The sequence below is a fragment of the Equus caballus genome, chromosome 16 (assembly GCF_041296265.1).
Source record: "Equus caballus isolate H_3958 breed thoroughbred chromosome 16, TB-T2T, whole genome shotgun sequence".
Taxonomy (NCBI): domain Eukaryota; kingdom Metazoa; phylum Chordata; class Mammalia; order Perissodactyla; family Equidae; genus Equus; species Equus caballus.
In genome coordinates this window covers 25731617-25751865 of record NC_091699.1, presented here as the reverse complement: position 1 = coordinate 25751865, position 20249 = coordinate 25731617, and the positions used below count along the sequence as shown (strand labels likewise).

The 20249-nt window shown below is 36.2% G+C and overlaps 1 protein-coding gene across 5 annotated transcripts in view; it reads left to right on the top strand.

Moving 5' to 3' along the window:
- The window catches only part of CNTN6 (contactin 6), a 295621-nt gene that overhangs the window by 118355 nt on the left and 157017 nt on the right, over window positions 1–20249 (top strand). For all 5 annotated transcript variants that reach the window (XM_014731452.3, XM_070238578.1, XM_023620065.2 and 2 more), the window contains 2 exons: window positions 8817–8943; window positions 14701–14876. In XM_014731452.3, the coding sequence (XP_014586938.2) occupies window positions 8817–8943; window positions 14701–14876 (303 nt within the window). The remainder of the gene's footprint in view (window positions 1–8816; window positions 8944–14700; window positions 14877–20249) is intronic.

The following is a 20249-nucleotide window of genomic DNA, read 5'->3' as shown; positions in this document are numbered from 1 at the left end:
TATGTTGGCTTCCCTTTCCGGAATGTATATCACAGTGACTGAGAGTATGGGTTCTGGGGTCAGATTGCCTAGATTCAAAGTTGGATTTCACCACTCTCTAGCTGTTTGATACTGAGCAAGTTACTTAGCTTCTCTAAACCTCAACTTCTTCACCCTTAAATTGGGAATTCTAGAATCTACCTGAAAGAGTTCTTGTAAGGATAAAATGGGATAATCCATGTACAAGTTCAGCTGTATCCCTGGCACTTACTATGTGCCAAAATTGTTCTTATTTGATCAGAAGCCTCTTGAGTGCAATTCATTTATTTACTTTTGCATTGTCAGTGCATAAGGCAGATTCAACACATAATCAGAGCTAATAAAAGTTGGTTCAATTTACTTATGTTGGACTTTATCACTGTGTGCTGACAAATATCTAAGTAAATGATGATGTAGAATTTTATTTTGGTTTGGCTTTAAACTGAAGAGACCAACAGAATGTGAATTATACGGTAACAAATACTATTATGATTTACTTTATGATCTGTGTGCCACTTCTAATATGTCACATACTTTCCAGGCAGGTTTAATACTTAACCTGCAAATCTCTAGGCCACCATAGACTTCTGACTGGACTGAAATACTGTGGGTCTCCAATGTTATACCATGTGTATATCACTGGCTCATTCTGCTAGAGTAACAAATAAAAGTAATCAGAATGATTCCCTTATGTTCAAAGTAGCTTCTCAATTAAAAATAGTCTTTTAAAATGTGTATTGCATGAAAGAAATATCAAGCATGGCCATTGCCAGGTAACTGATAAACTCCTTTTCATATCTTTGATGTTTGCTTGAATAAGGAGTCTCTGACTATCCAAGTTGTAAAAGGAATGGCCAATTTCAAAGTATGGCTTAAATCTAACTAACGTTCAAAGTTAAAGCTACTTTGAACTCACGCTTTTTTCCCCCAGCTTTGTTGGGATATAACTGACACATAACATTGCATAAGTTTAAGGTGTCTGATATAATGATTTGCAACATGTATATACTGCACAATGATTGCCAGATAAGGTTAATTAACACATCTATCACCTCACATAGTTACAATATTTTGTGTGAGAGAACTTTTAAGATTTACTCTCTTAGCAACTCTCAAATATACAATACAGTATTGTTAACTTTAGTCACCATGGTGTACTTTATATCCCCAGAGATTATTCATCTTATAACTGGAAATTTGTACCCATTGACCACATTCACCACTTCTCCCACTTCCATACCTCCCCACTCCCACTCTTGGCACCAATCTACTGCTTCTATGAGTTTTTTGTTTTTTAGATTCCATGTATAAGTGAGATCATACAGTATTTGTCTTTCTCTGCCTTACTTATTTCACTTAGCATAATGTCCTCAAAGTTCATCCATGTAATTGCAAATGGCAGAATTTCCTTCTTTTTATGGCTGAATAATATTTCATTGTATATGCATATCACATTTTCTTTATCCATTCATACATCAATGGATACTTAGGCTGTTTCTGTGTCTTGGATATTGTAAATAATGCTGCAATGAACCTGGAAACCTACACCTTTGAAGTAGTTTCAAATATATCTGTAGAATGCATTATTCTTAAACCCTTACTAGAATAAAGTTCTCTTTTCATTAAAATTTAAAGGCCAATGATTCCAAAAATCAGTATCTCCACCCCAGGCCTCACTACCAAACCACATCAGTATATCCAACTGTTTGTTGGATAGCTAAATCTATGAGCCCGTAAGAGAGACAGGGAGACAGAGAGAGATCGAGAGATCTTCCCTTTTCAGAACCTGAATTCCAGGGAAGACATAATTGACCTTAGTCTAGGGTACGTTCAGCAGGCTGAAGATCTTGATTGGACACTAAGGCAGAGGCTTAGAACTGATAGAAGAAAAATAAAGCCAGAGATGGTGGAGCTTTTTAGTTTTGGAAGTGTGCAGAACTCCACTGGATATACTGTAGCGTGTGCAACCCTGGACTTGAAGTCAAACCTGGATTTGAGTACCACGTCTGGATATCACTAGCAATATGACTTTGAGCAAACCATTTAACTTCTGTAAGCTTTAGTCAAAATCAGCTACATAATTTGCAGGGCACAGTGCCAACTGAAAATGTGAGGTGCCTTCTTCAAAAAGCAGGAAAGAATTGCTGTTAAGGATACTAAAATATAAAACTTTTCCTTTCTTCCACGGTATCTCTCTTGATCTGGTATGGTGTTCTTTATTTATTTAATGTCACTGTCCCTTGGGCACTGGGATGCTTCCTGGGTGAGGCAGACCCTCCAGACCCTGGTAGTTTCCATCCACCACTCAGTGCCAACATGGCCCACCTGCTGCCCTACTGGCCACTGGGTTCTGTGCTTCACCAGCTGCCTGTCCCACACCTAGTGCCTGGGGCCATGGCTCCAACTTAGAAGAGATGGACATCCCTCAAAGGCATTGCAGTCTCTATGCTAGGACACATGAGGTACCTAGAGCAGGAGTGAGCAAGAGTCTCACCCACACCAAGCAGACTTGTACTGAATGTGCTCTGGTGCTGTCAGATTCTGGCAGGAACGGCCTTCTCCATGCCCTGCCCTGAGACACTGTGGGAGGCTCATAGCAAAGCCGGATGTTGCGCTTGCTGCTCCTGGGCCCTGGCCTGGAGCAAGGGCTGCAGGCATTGCTGGGTGGAGGGGAAGAAGGGAGGCCGGGAGGGACTTGAGGCAGCAGGAGGTGAGCAGTCAAAGGCCACGTGTTAATCCAGGCTCCAAGCACTCAGGGCTCATCAGACTCATCAGACTTCACTTATCTAGCACAAATCAAGGGGTAACTGTATTAAGAATGTTAAGGTGGTAGCTGCGGACCATTTAACAGGAAGTGCCAAGCCTTTCTAAAAGCCAAGCCCTGTGCAATCAATAGCACTGGTTACACGCCTTGGTTTTAGTTTCCTCTTTAGTAAAACCAAGCAAAAGCATCAAACTTTACTTCTTTTTGCTCTGTCTTATTTTCAATGAACTGGAAAATGATTTTAGAAGCTGAACGTCTGCAGTAGAAGACATTTTGGGTGTGCCAGAAGCCTGGGGGGGAAACATTAGAAGGGACAGGATTGCCACACAAAGAGAGATCCTAGGAACTTTCTATCGGTGTGACCTTGGAGATCTCTAGCCTTACCCCTCTGTGAAACATGAAATTTGCCCAAGGTCAAACAATGAGACTCAAGTAAAACCATGGGTAGTTTGCCCCATAGTTCTGTGTTCTTTTAGATATGGGCCTTCTAACGTGCTGAGTTTGCCCCTAATAACTTCTGAAAACAAATAGTTGCCTGCCCAGGTTGTTTACAGTTTGGTAGTTCTAGAGAGTAGAAAAGAAGCAGAACACTGGTCTATCTCTATTGTTTATTCGAATCTGTCTTTCTCAAGGCTTTTTCAGTTGCGAGAAACAGACTGTACACTTGCTGGTTCATGGAGCCCAGAGACAAATCTCACTGGGAACTGGAACCAAGGATCAAAAAGCTCAAGGAATAAAGCCACTCTTTACTCAGTTATTCTTTCTCTCCATCATTCTACTGCCTGTCTGTCTATCCGTCTTTGTATAGACTAGCATTCTCTAACTCTTCCTGAGTTTTACAGAAGATGGATGCTCTAATGTTCCTGAAAAACCTCATCTCCATTCAAGTAACCTTCAGAGACTAACGTGCTTTAATATTATTTTTCATTCCCAGGAGAGAGAAACAGACCTGCAGGACATATTCACCTTTGGTCCAGTAAGCATGGCCAGAGGAATGGGGTAAAGTAAATCAAACACGACTTTAAGAGCACACTCCAATGGGTTAAGCACTGATTTTCCATGAAGAAATTTAAGGACTGTTTAGAAATGCCAAAATGTGACTGCCTTAAATATAATCAAAAGTTCTCAATATTCAGGGGGTGACAATGAACTTTAGATGGTGGTAGTTTGATCCAACATTGGAGTCAGATCATAGGATTAAAAAAAATTTTTATTCCATTAAAGATAAAAGAAGAAAAAAATGCATTTTCAATAACATTGTATGGTTTTATTTTAATTGCCATTTAAAAATGTTTATTTTTCAGTGTTCTTGCTTTGCTGCCAAGTAAAACATTTTTAATAGAGTAGCAATATAATCATAGGTGATTTTTAAAGCAGTAGACATTTTCAATACGATTATTTAATCACTTAGTTTTATAGTAGCTCAAAATACCAATGCCTTAATGAACTGCTTGTACATTCTTAAAGCCAAAGTACTTGAAAAAGCATTTTGGTTTCTTATTTTTGAAATCATATTGTTCCATATTTTCATCTGTTCTTATACAGAAAATCAAGATTGTCCTTGCTTTCTGATAGTATAGACAAAGTGATAAAAGTCCGCTATTATTTAATCATTTCATTACAGTATGAAAAAAATCCAACAGTTTACCAAAAGAGACCAAACAATTAGCTGAGAAGTTAGACTTTTTACTGGTATGAATTCAAGCTTTTAAAAACTTGATAATAACAAATATCAATGAATAAGTCAGATAAATAAGATGATAAGGCACCAAGACCAAGCTTTTGTGGCTTTCAAAGAGAACCAAAGTTTGTTAGAAAACGCCTGGTTCTATTAGTCTTAAGGTCGTCATCTATCAAATGGGAATGGAAATGTGTGTCTCACAGAAGGTCATAGGGATTTAATTTGTTAATTGGTGTATGTAAAAGTCCTTTGAAAACCATATATCTCTCTCCCAAATATATTATTAAGTCAATTATATTCCAAATTTAAATTATATGAAGTTTGAACATGAGTTTCCACTGAGTGAAGGTAAAGGAAGGTAAATAAATTACAATGTTTTTTGCCTACCTTTGGGCATGGCACCACGCTAGGTACTTAATATGGATTATTTCAGCCAGGTTTTTAGGGGGGTCGGGGTGAAGGTGGTTAGAAAATTTAAAGTTGTAGATATCTACAAAAAAGAACAGAAAAGCCATTCATACTCTGCCACCAAAAATTAGATTATCTTCCCAACATATTTGCTTCCAGTCTCTCTCTTTCATGAAAAAAAAAAATCAATTATTTTCTTTAACATAATGCATGCTAATTTTAAACATTCAAATTATGAAAAATTATGCAAAGAAAATGAAAAACCTCAATCTAAATAAAATTCTCCTTCAAAATAAAAGTTATTAAAATTTGGTAATATTGCAGCCATCTTTCTACGCATATAAATACAGAAAAGTAGATTGATAGAAAGATAAATGCATAGAAAGAGAAAAATACTTTTATAAAAATGGGGTCATACCATAAATACTACTTTTAAAATCAAGTCACAGAGTTGAATTTTATTTTAGTTTAATAAAAGTAAAAATAAAACAAGGTAAAAAAAAGAGGATTTTGAACTTCTAATAAATGATTTGAGATGACACAGATATATTTTTTTTCTAAAAGATTCCTCTAAGGGTAAAAGATGCACTGAATAATAAGGTCAGAGTGTTTATGCTTTTAAAAATTAATGCATATATTTTTTTAATCTATTGACGTTTTGCTATGAAAGAAGATGATATTAGCACTTACACTTTTCTAACTATATTTCTTCCCCCACTCCTCATTTTTCTAGTTGTACTGCTATTTTTACATTATCCAAGTTTATAGCATTCATATTCTGTTCTGCACGCAAACTAACATGGTTCTTAAGTGTTAGTTTTATATTTAAATGTATTCAATGTCCGTTCTGTTCCTCCTTAATTCTTGAGATCTATATATTAATTCTTTTTTAGTTGTATGGATTTCATTGTTAAACCATTTCTTTATGAATAGTCATTTATGTTATATTCTCTGGAGATTTTTATTTTCTTTTTGATGTTAAAGAATGTTGCATGCCATTATATTGGAAAGATATCTTAATGGGTGATCACAGTCATGTTACTCCTTCATGCAGAATATTGTAGACTTTTCTCCACTATCCTCTGGTATAGAATGCTACAGCTGTAAAATCTGAGATGAATCTGATTTTTCTTTCCTTCTTTTAGATGATTTGTTTTTTCATCCTGGTCTTCTTGCAGTCTTTAACTTTGAAAATCAGTCACTTAACTAACGTCATGGTGTTGAGTGTTCTCTCTCAAATGTCCCTGGAATGCGGTGTATTCTTTCAACTCACAGGAAATTTTTTGATGATGTCTTCTCATACATTTGTTTGATTCTCTATTTTAGTGACATCAAGGATCTTTATGTTGGATCGTCTTTATCTATTTTTCTTGTCCATTGCCTTTTCTTCAGTTGCTTTATTACCTGTGTTTTCTCAACGGAATTAAATTATAATCATCTCAAATCTTCCATTTAAGTCAGTAATTTGACTTTCAGTAGGTGTCTGCTTAGTTTCTTGCCGACTGTAATGACTTATTAGTTCATTAATGATACTGTTTTGGTTGTGATTTGTATCCTTAAGTTTGCAAACCCCTAATTTTTTGGATACTGTTGTTTGTTTTTTTCATCTTGCCATTGAGTTATGTTGTTTTTTTGAACTAATGTTCTTATTCTATAGCATGGAACAATTTTGAGAAATTTCCTAGGTTTCCTTGAGTTATATTTTCTTCCAGATTGGGTTGTCTATTTTTGGCATGCTACGCTTTTCACTTTTATCGTTGTAATATATTTGCGTAGTTACTATTTTATTTCTTCTCATTTTGCTTGTGCTTAAGGAACTGCACAGACAGTTCATTTATTCCTTTACAGAGAGGGATGTTTCTTAATTTTCTTCTCATCATATTGGGGACCTGTTTGTTTTCTCCCCCTTAGCTCCAATTTAGAGGTTGGCTAGAACAAGAGCACCTACATTTTGTAGCCTGAGGGAATGGTGGGGTTGAGGAAAGTTCATCCTTTATTTTAATTCTTTGGTGCTTCTCTCTATTTTAAGTTTTTTTTTTGTTAGTGGGAAGAGTTGTTCCAGTGTGAAGTGTTAGATCCAGAAGGACATGAGAAAGTTATCCACTTTGGAATATGGCTATGCTCCGAATGCCAAAGATCAAGTGTTGTGAAAGAGGGCATCCAGGCAGGAGGGAGACCCCGCACAGGGTCAGAATCTGGCGACACGAGGAGGGAAGGGACAGTCCAGCAAGTGGTGTTAAGGCTGGCATGGGAGCAAAACTGGCAGCAGATGTTAGAACTCGTGCGGGATGAAGAGGACCTTCAACAAGGGGAGCGGGTAGCAGTAATTGTAGATTAATTATGCACAGGGGTATTGAACAAATGCATAAGTACATTGAGGATAATGAAAACCAGGGTTCTCACAGTCTGAATACAGGGTTACAAATATGGACAGAGGAAAACTAGAACAAACTCACTATAGATCACTATAGATAGATGGAGGTATGAAATACGAAAACACAATATATATGTAAATATACGCATACATATAATTATATGTAAATTATATGTATTAATATATATTGGTTTACATACACATATATATATGTAACCTACACACACACACATACCCTGAGAGGGCCTCAGATTTCGGAAGAACACCTCAATAACAATGAGTATACTTTGGCACTTTGGATCCAGATCATGGTTTCTAAATACTGTTCTTTAATAAAAGGAGCCAGGTTTTCTTAGAAAAAGAATGCCTACTTCCATGATTGGGGCAGGGGAAATACAAGATGCTTCTAGAACATTTTCTTGTACCAGAAAGTAAGGAAGAGTTCAAAGAGTAATAGGTACATGTCAAGAAGACAAAGAAACCAGCCTGCACAGTCTCCTGCTGGCCAAGTCAGTGATAATTTGGGTATCAAAGTGAACAGTAATCAATTCTAACTTGTTTAATAGAATAAACTATGGTTTCACATTGATAGATTAGATCATATTCACAGAAACATGTGCATAAAAAATTTAAATGTTCAATGAGGAACAGCATATTTGCACCGTAAAATACTAACTATAAAGGAAAAAAAGAGTATAGTGGAGAAGTCTGGCAGGCAGCACCTTCATCAAGTGACCAAAGTTGATTTCAAAAGTAATGGGACAAATACAAGTCCTGCACCACCTGATAGGACGAGATATAGCACAGAGCCTCCCCGAAAGTGATCACAGAGAAACAGCAGACAGAGTGGTGCCCCCCGTGGGGGAGGGGAATGAGGGATGGAGGGCAAGACAATGAGATCAGTGTACTCTGGCTGGCAGGGGATTCTTTTTCATAGTGATAAGTTTTTTGAAAAAGAGCCAATTTTCACTGGTTTTATTATTGATTTGTTAAAGTCTTTATAGACCCTTTTACTTATTACCTGCATCCTCAGTATACAGCTTCTGCCAGGACCCCTAACCTGCCTTTGGTAGCTGACTGCTCAGACAAGCCCAAATTGAGCGAAACTGCCAAATGACTGCCTTGTAATCTTTGAGGGTGTCAAAGTTAGAGGAATCAAGGAAAGACTGGGGAATTGTTTCACACTGAAGGAAACTTAAGAGACGTAACAATTAAAGGAAATTGGTGATTCTCAACCGGATCCTTTTGGGGAAAATGGTGAAAAAGGGCCTGAGGATTAGATGCTAGCACTGAATCAGTGTTAATTTCTTGACTTTGGTGGTTTTATTGTGCCCTGTGTGGGAAATATAAACTAATGTTTTTGGGGATGATGGGACATCAGTTTGCAAAATTACTCTAAATGGTTCAGAAAAAAATTTCTTTGTACCATTCCTGCAACATTTTCTGTATGTTTGAGATTATTTCAAAATAAAATATTTTTTTAAATGTGTATTGACTTGATATCTAATACAGACTTGCATTCGAAGCAGAGTCAAGTTTTTTCGTGTGATTTTGTTCTTTTGTTTTTCCAGGTGATAGTCGTTTGAGCCGTCCTATTTTTACCCAGGAGCCACAAGATGTCATTTTTCCTTTGGAATTATCAAACTCTGAAATCATCCTGAATTGTGCTGCTGATGGTTACCCTTCACCTCATTATAGGTAAAGTCCTATCTCTCAGCACCATACTGATTTTTTCTTTGTCTTTGAGGTAAAACATACACACACAATGAGGTGCTTAAAGTGCCCTAGTCTGAAGGGTACAGCTCAATGAATTTTTACATAGGTATACAGCTGTATGCCTACCACTCAAATAAAGATATATACATTTCCTCTACCCCAAAGTGTTCCCTCATGCCACTTTCCAGGTGATGAGTACCTCAGCCCCATCCGCAGGCAACCAGTATTATGACTCTGTCTTATTGACCAGCTTTGTTTAGCACAGTTCTTGAAATTGGTGGCATGCAGTGCCGTGTTGTGGTTGAATTGAGAGAAAAAAAAGAAAAGAAAAAGAAAGGAATAAAGGAAAGAAGAAAGAAACAAAGAAAAAGAAAGAAAGAAATAAGGGAAAGAGGGAGGGAGAGAGGGAAGGAAGGAAAGATAGATAGGAAGAAAGAAACAGGAAGACAGAAAAAAAGAAAAATAAAGGAAAAAGACAGGAAAATAAAGGGAAGGAAAAAATTTGTTTCCTCAACTTGAAAGACTGTAAAGCACAAGCTCATTTCGTTCTCCTCTCGCCCCAGTTTGGGGCTCCTGCCTCGGTTGCCCCATATACAATCACTGTGAAATATTCCCCTACGAGGAATTAAGACGGGAACTTTATTCTGTTAGCTCAATTTCTGTGATTGGACTGGCATGTTTCATCACCCAGAAAACACCGATTTTAGAAATATATGGTGGAGACAACCATGTACCCTCTAAGGCAGAAAAAGAACTTTTATTCTGGGCAAGTAAAATAATCGTATTTGTTTCTCACATATTAGCTGCGGAATTATATGGAGGAAGGGTTAGTAATGCTTTTGTTCTTACAAGGTTGCAGTAATGGCAGAATTTGATCCAGATTGTGGGTGGCATTCACAAATTTAAAAATATATACATGTATATATTATACTTGTGTAAATAATAAGCATATTTTCTTAGTAAGAACTGCATATATGCAGTGTGATTATAAAAAAATTCACAAACAGAACAAATATTAAAACACTATTGTAGCTTTGAATTTTAAAAGCATTTATTAAAAGTCTTAATTTTTAGCAGTGAATCTGAATCGTCACACAAAAACTAATGTTTTCAGTCTGTTTTGTAGAATCAGTTGGTTTTACCTAGCTTTGATGTTGCTTTAAAAATGCCATATTTATGTGTATGATTACTTTGATCTTAAAATTGTCTAGATTAATTAAGTTGAATGACTTAAATGCACAATACTAAAGACAAGTCTTCCTTATCTTGTATTTTGTTGAGCCAACTTCGCGTCTTTTTTTTCGTTTTACAACAAAAAAGCTGAAAAGCTATGTCTTCTCATTACACTTACTAAATCTTCCCTGTCTTTGGGATACACAAACCAGTGAAGGCCATGTGTTAAGTGAAGATTGTTGACTTTACAAATTGCTTCACCCAATTCAGGGTTGGTTGGTTGGTTTGTTTCCTTAAATAATGAGCTGTCTTACTTAATTTAACATATGGCTAAATATATAAAAATCTGATTAACACGTTTTTCAGAATCACCTAATAATTTAAAGTTGTAGTTTTATTTTTGAGAGCTAATTTCATTGATCATAAAGGTGGTAGGATTTGTTAGAGAAAGGAAAGAATATATGAATCCCCATAAACTAAGAAACACTTGCTAAGTATAAGTAAGATAAATCATCAATTAATCAATCGTATACTTACATAAAAATATCTATTGGCTTGTAACAGGCAGAACAATATAAAACAGTGATTCTCACAACAATTTGCGAATTAGTTTTATCTAGGAAGAAATACACTGAATGAAGAGACTACAAATTTTAATGTTGTTAAATGGCTTCGGTTTCTATAAAACCTGTAAATTAGGAGGCTAAAGACAGGTAATTTAGTTTCTTATTTCCAATCCCCATAACCTGGTTTAGCTCATCTCTAGTATTATAGTATAAAATACTCATAGGCAAGAGGCTTTGGAAAGAGAGTGAGAAAAGAATTAAGTTTTTAATACTTATATGTCAGACTCAGACCCAATTTTCTTGATAATAAAGCAAAGGGCAGAGCAATTTCAGATAACGCACCTTAGCAACAAAATGTGAAATTTCAGTTTTAATATGACCCTTTCTAACTTAAACTTTATTAGAAAAACTCATAATCATATTCATCTTAGATTGTGTGTATGTGAAATAGGGGGAAAATCTTTATCCTTCAGATTCTAACATTGTTTGAGGTTATTTGGATATAGTATTTAGCCATAGAAAAGAGACCTTGACTTAGAAAGAAGAGTTATCATTTCTAGTGACAACTCTGTCATTCTGTCTGTGATCTTGGAATAATCATTTCTCTCTCCTGGCATCAGCTTCCTTATCCATAAAGTGGGGATGGGTTTGATTTTAAGATGTGTTTTCTTTCCTCTAGTAAATTCCGTTTAGCTAACGAAATCTCATGAGGAAAATAAGGAAAAATTTAAAGAAGAACTTTGGAAATAATTTAAAGATAACTTGTTTAAAGTCACTTCCAGTGAAGTTAACACCTTTACAAACAGGATTTCAGTGAGTGCAAGAAGATATAGAAATGTTAGCCAAGTTTGGACAAAAATTTCTCATGGAAAGGATCACTCTTTGTTCTTTTAAAGACCGGGTAACACTTGAGAATTAGAGTCTAGCCAGGAAGCTTTGCAAAGGGAAAAAAAATGGGTTACCCAAAGACAGTACTTGGGTAGGATTTCTTATACCTAGAAAGTCTAGGATAATCAGATAGCTATGAGCTTAGTTCCAGCTCAGAATACACATTTTATTTGGGAAAATGAAGGAATACACACATAAGTTATTTCTACATGGGATGCACTCTACGAGAAAAAGTTCTTTGGATATCACAGAGGATTTCTGACATGTCTCCTCTTGACCTGGTCACCAGAGGAGGCTCCTTTCTGTAATTTAGTCTACACTACAGCAGTCATAGAGACATTCTTAAGTCTAGAGAAGCTCTAGGCATTTTTCAGTGAAAACCATACATAGCCACTTTGTCCTTCTGTTCTTTTCATCCATTTCCTCACTTGATCTTCTTAACAACTTTATGGGGAAAAGCAGGATATATATTATTGGGAAAGTTTTATAATCGATAGAAATGACTTCTGGAGAATTTGGGTGACTTGTTCAAGGATACACAGTAAGGAAATGTCAAAGCCAGCCCTAAGACTCTTTCCACAACATCAATGGTGTCAAATTTGGTGTGCATTACAATTACTCAGAGAGACTGTTAAAAATTTACATTGTAGAGTTCTTCAGAGGTCTAGGGATGGTCCCAGAAACAGGCACATTTAACAAGCACTCCATGTAATTCTAAAGCAAGGTCCAGTTTTGAAAAACACTCACACACACAAACACACACACACACACACACATGTGCAAACATAGCCCCCAGCCATTGTAGTCTTGACGCAGGGCTTAACTGCTTAATACTGAAGGATATTCCCCATCAAAAGGTCAAGATTTTACTTCAAATCCATTATGTTTCCTGGAATTATTATGATATTAATGCAGATGCTTAAAGTACTCATTTAAAGCATATTTCCTAGTTTGCATCATCAGGAAATTCTCCTGGGTATGCAACCCTATCAGTAACGTGTGTATGACACACACTTGAATTCATTAATACCATTTCTCCATTGATTTAAACATATTAATTAGGACAAAGCCCACACTAGGAGTTGAACCCCTGATCTATATGCACAGTTTAATAATCATGGTACCATAGTGATTAGAACGATTACGGGGATACTGTGAAAAATTCATTTGCTGCAGCTAAGCCAACAACTTTGAATTTGTGTTGAAAAACAATTACTGAGCTTAATTAGGAGCATGTAATGATGACAGCAGTTATTTCAGTGATTGATTCCAAAGTTAAAGAGAGCTGGCAAACTAGGTACGGTATATCCTTTGCTTTGAAAATGAAAGGGAACATAGTGGTCCAAAGATCATGCCCTGTAAGCAAATTATGAAAGACAGTCTTACAGTGCTGGCAAGGAGAATATTGGAGTCTTGAGATAGTCTTCTCCTAATATTGAGAACACGAAACTGTACAAATTTCTCTGGGAAAAAAAGTTTGGCAGAAAGTTCTGGCAAACAAAATGTGCTATTTTTGACTGTTGTCTTTTAACTTCCTTTTGTTAAAAAGAAGTTGAGGTGCATAAGAAAAGGCTAAATAATTCAAAAGTGACAAAGTTGGTTCAAAACCTCAGGTTGATTTATATTTGGTCAATAGCTTCTCATCTTTAATAGGGTAGATTACTACCTAAGTTCGTATTTCTTTTCCTCAAATGGTATACATTTGCTAGACTCTGTCCGTGGGATGTTTCAAGATGCTCCTAAAAAGTCAATGAAATTTGTAATAATTCTGTAAAATGTCATTCCTTTCTTACAATTAGCCAACCCAACCAAAATATTTTTAATATAATCTAAGTATGAAAGTAAGAATCATAGCAAAGTTGGCATTGGTTTGGAAATATGATTTGGAAATTGGCTATATTCCATAGCCCTTCCACTTGTTTTTCTAAATGACTGATTGTCTTAATACAATCTATTCAATGTTTTTTAAAACGCTTTATGTGACTACACACAGCTTGTGCCCTAGCAATGTATCTCGCTAAATATGCAATATTCATACCTCAAAATGCCTGCATATTTCGATGAAAGTTAGGGAGTTACAAGGTGGAGGAAGTGGGTTCAGTTAGAAATAATTACTGGGTATTCTTAAAATGACCAATGAAGTTCCTAAAACATCTTATGTTTCTTTGAAAATGAATATAATTTTAAGTCCCTTCTGCTACTTCATTCATGTACTAAAGGATTGTTGTCTAATAGGTAAGCCAAGAGATTTCTTTTTTTGGCAAGGAAGATTGGCTCTGAGCTAACATCTGTGCCAATCTCTCACTATTTTGTATGTGGGATGCCGCTACAGTAGGGCTTGAGGAGAGGTGTCTAGGTTCACACTGGGGATCCCACCCCTGGAAGCCCAGGCCGCCAAGGTAGAGTGTGCGAACTTAACCACTACACCACTGAGCCAGCCCCAGGCCAAGGGACTGTTTGATGCTTAAAATAAAAACCTCTCAAACCGCATTCATTTTGTTAAAGTATAATTTTACTTTGGCATTTCTAAGTACTGTTGAAATAGTTTCAGTGTGATTAATTTTCCAAGTAAGAGACTGAGACAATCATGTTCTAAAGTAGTCAGCTCATTATTGTTTTGTTGTCAGCCTCCAATAGGCATTGTAAAATCTTTGCTGGTTTCTTTGTGCCATTTGTAATATAGCACTCTTCTTGGATTTCTATCTCTAAATCATTTTTGACATTCAATTTTGCGGTATCAGTTGTGGGTGCTCAGGTATGGTATATGTTATCCAAAAAGTTGCCAAAGGAATAGCATGGCCAGTATTATTGACTAAATGTCTAATTTTTATTTCTCATGTCAAGACTTCTGTCGCCTCTTTGTACACATTTGAGTGAATTTTTGTACTTTGTAAAGAGTGGAAGATCTTTAAAATAACCTAGATGTTGATATCTCTGAGCCAATGAAGACAATTATCTTGGAGGAACTGGTATAATTGTCTCCATATGTAAGCATGTTTTTGTTTTTATTTTTTTTAAATGGTGTCAGAAATTACAATTAGATGTTGTTTAAGACAAATAGTGGTCAAATCTGCATATTATAAGCATAATTTGATTTTTTTTTCCCTTGAAGGTGGAAGCAAAACGGCAGAGATATTGATTTTACCATGAGTTATCACTACAGGTTGGATGGAGGCAGTTTGGCAATCAGTAGCCCCCAAACAGATCAAGATATTGGCACATACCAGTGCCTGGCCACCAACCCTCTGGGGACGATTCTGAGTCGGAAGGCGAAGCTCCAATTTGCATGTGAGTTTGTGGGAAAAACCTATAATCCTTGTGTTTCTGAAAATATAATATTCTTATTATATTTATACTAGAAAAAAATACAGCTTTGCCAGTCATCTGCTCTTTGAGAGCAAATTCGAATTTATAGAGGCGAGAAGTTCTAACCGTGTGCATTTTGTGAATTTGGACTCCTGGGGATTGTTGAAATGTGTTTCAAAAAAAGAAGAAAATGTCATTGTTATTATATTTGTCAATTATATTGAGAAACAGCTCAAAAACTTCCAGATATAAATGGTAAGATAAAGATATGTGATATATTACTATTTTTCTTTTTCTTTTGCATTGGGTATTAGTGTGCAGAGCACAGGAAGAAAAAGCCAAAGACAGAGATGTCTTTTGGGGCGGCGGCTGTACTCCTAGGAAATGTGATCATGCACCCACAGTTTGATGTAGGTGGAAATAAAGTGGTTGCCAAAGGCAGACTTTATATTAACTGTAACAATGTCCAGCTGCGTCACATAAATGTCATCCAAGTAATTACCTTGGTGACATTTGGGGACATTAGCAGATGAACAATAGACATACTGCCTCTTATATCCTTTATATACAATGTTTCCAGGAACTGAAATGTTTCATATTGGATCCAGGGAAAACCTTGTTTGAAAGTAATTATATCTGTTGATGTGGATGAAGTAGAAGGCTCGCATTTGTCCCTTTGCAGCTCCTCCCCCACCCCACTCCCACCCCTGCCTACCTCAGAGGGTCTATCAGGGGGCTGAAGAGTTAGCAATTACTCCTTCAGGATATTGTGGAAAGGTCTGTGCTGTCTATTACTTTGAAAAAATAATTGTTTTGAAATTTTATTAATAAAATATACGTCCAAAGCTCACTTTTTGGAACTACCTAGCCATCAGTAGATATACTAATTAATAATTGGGTCTGTGTCCCATTACAAGTCTTGTGTTCCAAAGATTCCTTGCTTCACACATAGATCCCCTTACGTTGACCATTTTGGAGAAGGCTTTGTTTCTGAATATATGTGTGTGTGTGTATGCATGTGGCCATATATATGCACACGAGCATTATCTATATGTATACAAATACATATATATGTATGTGGTCATATATATGGCCACATGCATACACAAATATACACACGTGCATTATACATGTGTATATATATACATATATACATATCTGGTCATATGTATACTCACATACATGCACACAAACACACACACATCTATATGCACACACATTGCTAAATGTATCTGAATCTATTTATATCTGTGGAAATAGAAAGATAATGCAAAAGTTTATGAAGCTAGATGGAGTATGCACAAACGCTGGTGGCTGTTTTGAAACTTAGGTAAAGATAATCACAATACTTGATTTCTGCATTTCAGCTAAGACCATCACTGGGAAAAATAATAGGGAGCAAAATACTGTTGAGAAACTTATTTTACAGATAAGCAATTGCTCTACCTCCTTTGAATGATTCTTCCAAAATAATTATTTATTTCTGCTGCTTGGATAAGTGATGACCCTAGAAAGATACACAGAATTTGTATCAGATTCCATAAGGATAAATTTGACTTTCTGGTAAAGGAAAACCCATACAGCACATTATTTGCTATACTCTTGAATTTCTTGACGGCTAAGGATTCTGTTCATTCTTGAAAACGACTGAATATCTATGCCTAAAATTAACGTGCTGTACTTTAAATAGTTATATATTTCCTCCTCTTTTTAGTCCCCCTCTTTTAACAAAAATATTTTTTAAATCCCCTACATTATTATTTCTTACCCTTTTTCTGCTTTAAAAAATACATGTAACTAGAAGCTTCTCTAAGTTAAAATATATTCTGTCTTTGCTAAAAAAGAGGAAAGGTTTGAATTAAGAAGAAATTGTATGCTTTCTTTTGGATGATAGGGAGAAATCAATTCTTCTGTCCTTGCTGCCTTTCCTGTCTCTTCATAAAATTTTCTTGTTGGGGTTGAAGGTGTATGACTGTTGATCCCTGAAAGCATTTCTATTACTATTCATGCAAAAAGTAGAAAGACCTATATCCATTAATTGATCTTTCTTCTGCAAACTTAAAGGATCTTAGGTTTTAAGACTGAAATTTGAAAAAACAAAAACAAAAACCACATCATTCTGTTTCTTCTGTTCAGTACAGATAGTGGTGCCATGCCTGCAGTGTTTCCTGTTGAGTCCAGGAAGAGATTTGCTTGAGTGTAATTATCTCTGTTGACTTGAATCAACTTTAAACATAACTGTCACATTTTAATTACCTATAAATTATCTCCCTTCATTTCCTGTATCTCATAAATAGCCTTCTAACATCACTTAAGTCAGTTGTTCATTCCAAGTAGTAAAGAACTTCTTTAAAAAGGGTGAAAATACCTGGTCTAGCTTTGCCATCCACTCTCAGGGGTTTACTTTCTTGTACAAATGAGCACAAGGATCTTAGAGATGAAGCAAAAAAGGGTTGGTGACTTACAGCCCAGAAGCCTTCATTTACAAATCCTTTCTTCTAATTTCATTTAAGGAATATAGAATGTTAATTACGCAAAATAAACTTTCAGAAATCTCGTCCGAAGAAATCACGTGCATCCATATGCAAATCTATGCTTAATTTCAGAAATAAGTTTACTCTTCCAGAAAGAGAAAAGAGAGAAAGAAAAAGAAAAAAAAGAGAGAAAACGACAGAAGGGAAATATCTAATCAAGAATAAGTTTTCCTACGTAAACATGCTCAACATCATGAAAAATTATGGAAATGTAAATCAAAACCACAATGAGATACTGCTTCATACCCATTAGAATGGCTATTATCAAAAAAAAAAAATAACAAGTTTTGACAAAGACGTGGAAAAATTGGGACCCTTGCTCATTGCTCATGGGAATGTAAAACAGTACAGCCAGTTTAGAAGACAGTATGTCAGTTCCTCAGAAAATCAAACATAGAATTACCACATAACACAGCAACTCCACTTTTTGATATATATACCCCAAAAATTGAAGGCAGGGACTTTGGCAGATATTTACATATTCATGTTCATAGCAGCATTACTCACAATAACTAAAGGCTGAAACAATCAATGTCCATCAATAGGTAAATAGATAAATAAAATATAGTATATACATACAATAGAATATTATTCAACTTTATAAAGGAATAAAATTCTGACACATGCTACAACATGTACAAACCTTGAAAACATTCTGCTAAGTGAAATGAGTCAGACACAAAAGGACAAATATTGTATGATTCCACTTATCTGAGGTAACTATAATAGGCAAATTCATAGAGACAGAAAGTAGAATGGTGACGGCCAGGGGAAGGGTCGGGGAAAGACTGAGAAGTTAGTGTTTAACTGATAGAGAGTTTCAGTTTGGGATGACGAAAAAGTTCTGGAGATGGATGGTAGTGAGGATCACACAATGTAAATGTATTTAACGCCACAGAATTACACACTTAGAAGTGGTTAAAATGGTAAATTTTATATTACTATGTATTCTATCACTATTTTAAAAAAGTAGTATCATCAGAATTCAGTGGAATAAACTAATCATTTTATTAGGATATTTTTCTCTATCATAATTCTTAGCAAATAAAAAAGATGAAAAATGTTTTCCCTATTAAGTATCTGTTCTGGTTCTTCGTACAGAAACAGTAGAGTCTGAATGCTAGTCTCTAACCAAATGGCAAGTTCCTAAAGTGCAAGATCTGTCTTTCAACGTAATTTGAATTTCTCAGGACAGCCTCCATAAACTCCCAACAATGTCTACTTTGGTAGAAAAAATAGATAACAATGGTGGTTAAATGGTAGGATAACAATGGTGGTTAAATGTTAGGATTTTTTGATACAAACAGATTTGAGTTCCAATTCTGTCTCTGTTAAACATCCGTTGATAGAAAATTAAGCCACCTCTTAAGAACATTAAGCCTCTGTTATGAAATTTATGCAGTATCATGGGACAATGACATGGATTAACTGAGATAATGAATGAGAAGCCCCTTGTCCATTATAGGCACTTAGGAAATGATAGCCCTAATTCTTCTTCTCATTTTTATTACCTCCCTCAATTTGGCCAAATGTCTGCACATTTGAAACTGCTACAGTTACTCTTAGAAAAATCTACTAGTTTACATTTTAAAACCTTTCCAGACCAGTTCCTTGTTCTCTTATTTTCAAGACTTTCAGGTGGTTTGACATATATTACCCAGTTCTTTCTTGAACTGGGTAACAACTATAGGAGGCTACTGTTGTTCCCATTTCACAGATTAAAAGCCTGAGGCTCATTGTGATTGAGGCTTTTTTAAGGTACGTCGTTAGAGAACCGGTTGGAACTTGAGTATAAAAGTTCAGACTCTAAGACTCATTCCTTGCGTGTTGCAGTATTCAGTCCTTTTCAAACACTACCCACACACATCAATTGGGCCTTCTTTCTTTTCTTTTTTCAAAGATTTTATTTTTCCCTTTTGTCCCCAAAGCCCCCTGGTACATAGTTGTATATTTAGTTGTGGGTCCTTCTAGTTGTGACATGTGGGACGCCACCTCAGCATGGCTTGATGAGTGGTGCCATGTCCCAGGATATGAACCAGCAAAACCCTGGCCTGCCGAAGCAGAGCACACAAACTTAACCACTCAGCCACGGGGCCGACCCTTGGGCCTTCTTTCTTTGTTTCATTTGCTATTGGCGTAATAATTGTCAAAATAATAAACCATACCTGCAGACAGTAAGCTTCCCATTAAGCCTGATGGTAGATGCTGTTGACGCCCTGTGTAGATCCCCTTTAATGGGCAGTGTGCCCATCTCTAGCTATTGATGCCCACAGCTGCCCTTGTTCTGCAATTCATGCCCAGAGCTCCCCATGGAATCAGGCTAAAGCTAGACAACAGCTGGGAACCCCTTCTCGCTTAGCTCCTTCTTTCCCCTGTTCTATCCTGCTTCCCTCCCTCCCTTTCTTCTAGGAGTGCTCCCTCAATAAATCATATGCACTTGAATCTCTGCCTCAGGCTGTGCTTCTGAGGAACCCAAAGTAAGACAGACAGTAAACATTTAATATAAGATATTTGTTTACTTATTGATAGAAAATTTAGGTCCAGAAGTCCTACTCATATGAATTTCCAGAGGTAAGAACCAAGCTATACATCAAAATAAAACTGTGTCAATGACTCTGCTTCCCACCAGTTGGCAGTCAATTGTATGGTGTCACTTTGACCTTGAGAACAAATGGACTGTGTGTGAATAGCCTTATAGAGCTTCACTTGTCCATGGGAGAGACTGTAGGTACACACCTCTAGATAATTGTAGGCTTTTTTGGGTAACTTTTATCCTGATGTTCAACAATTCGAAAGCATTCTTGGAGTTTGTTTCAGACTC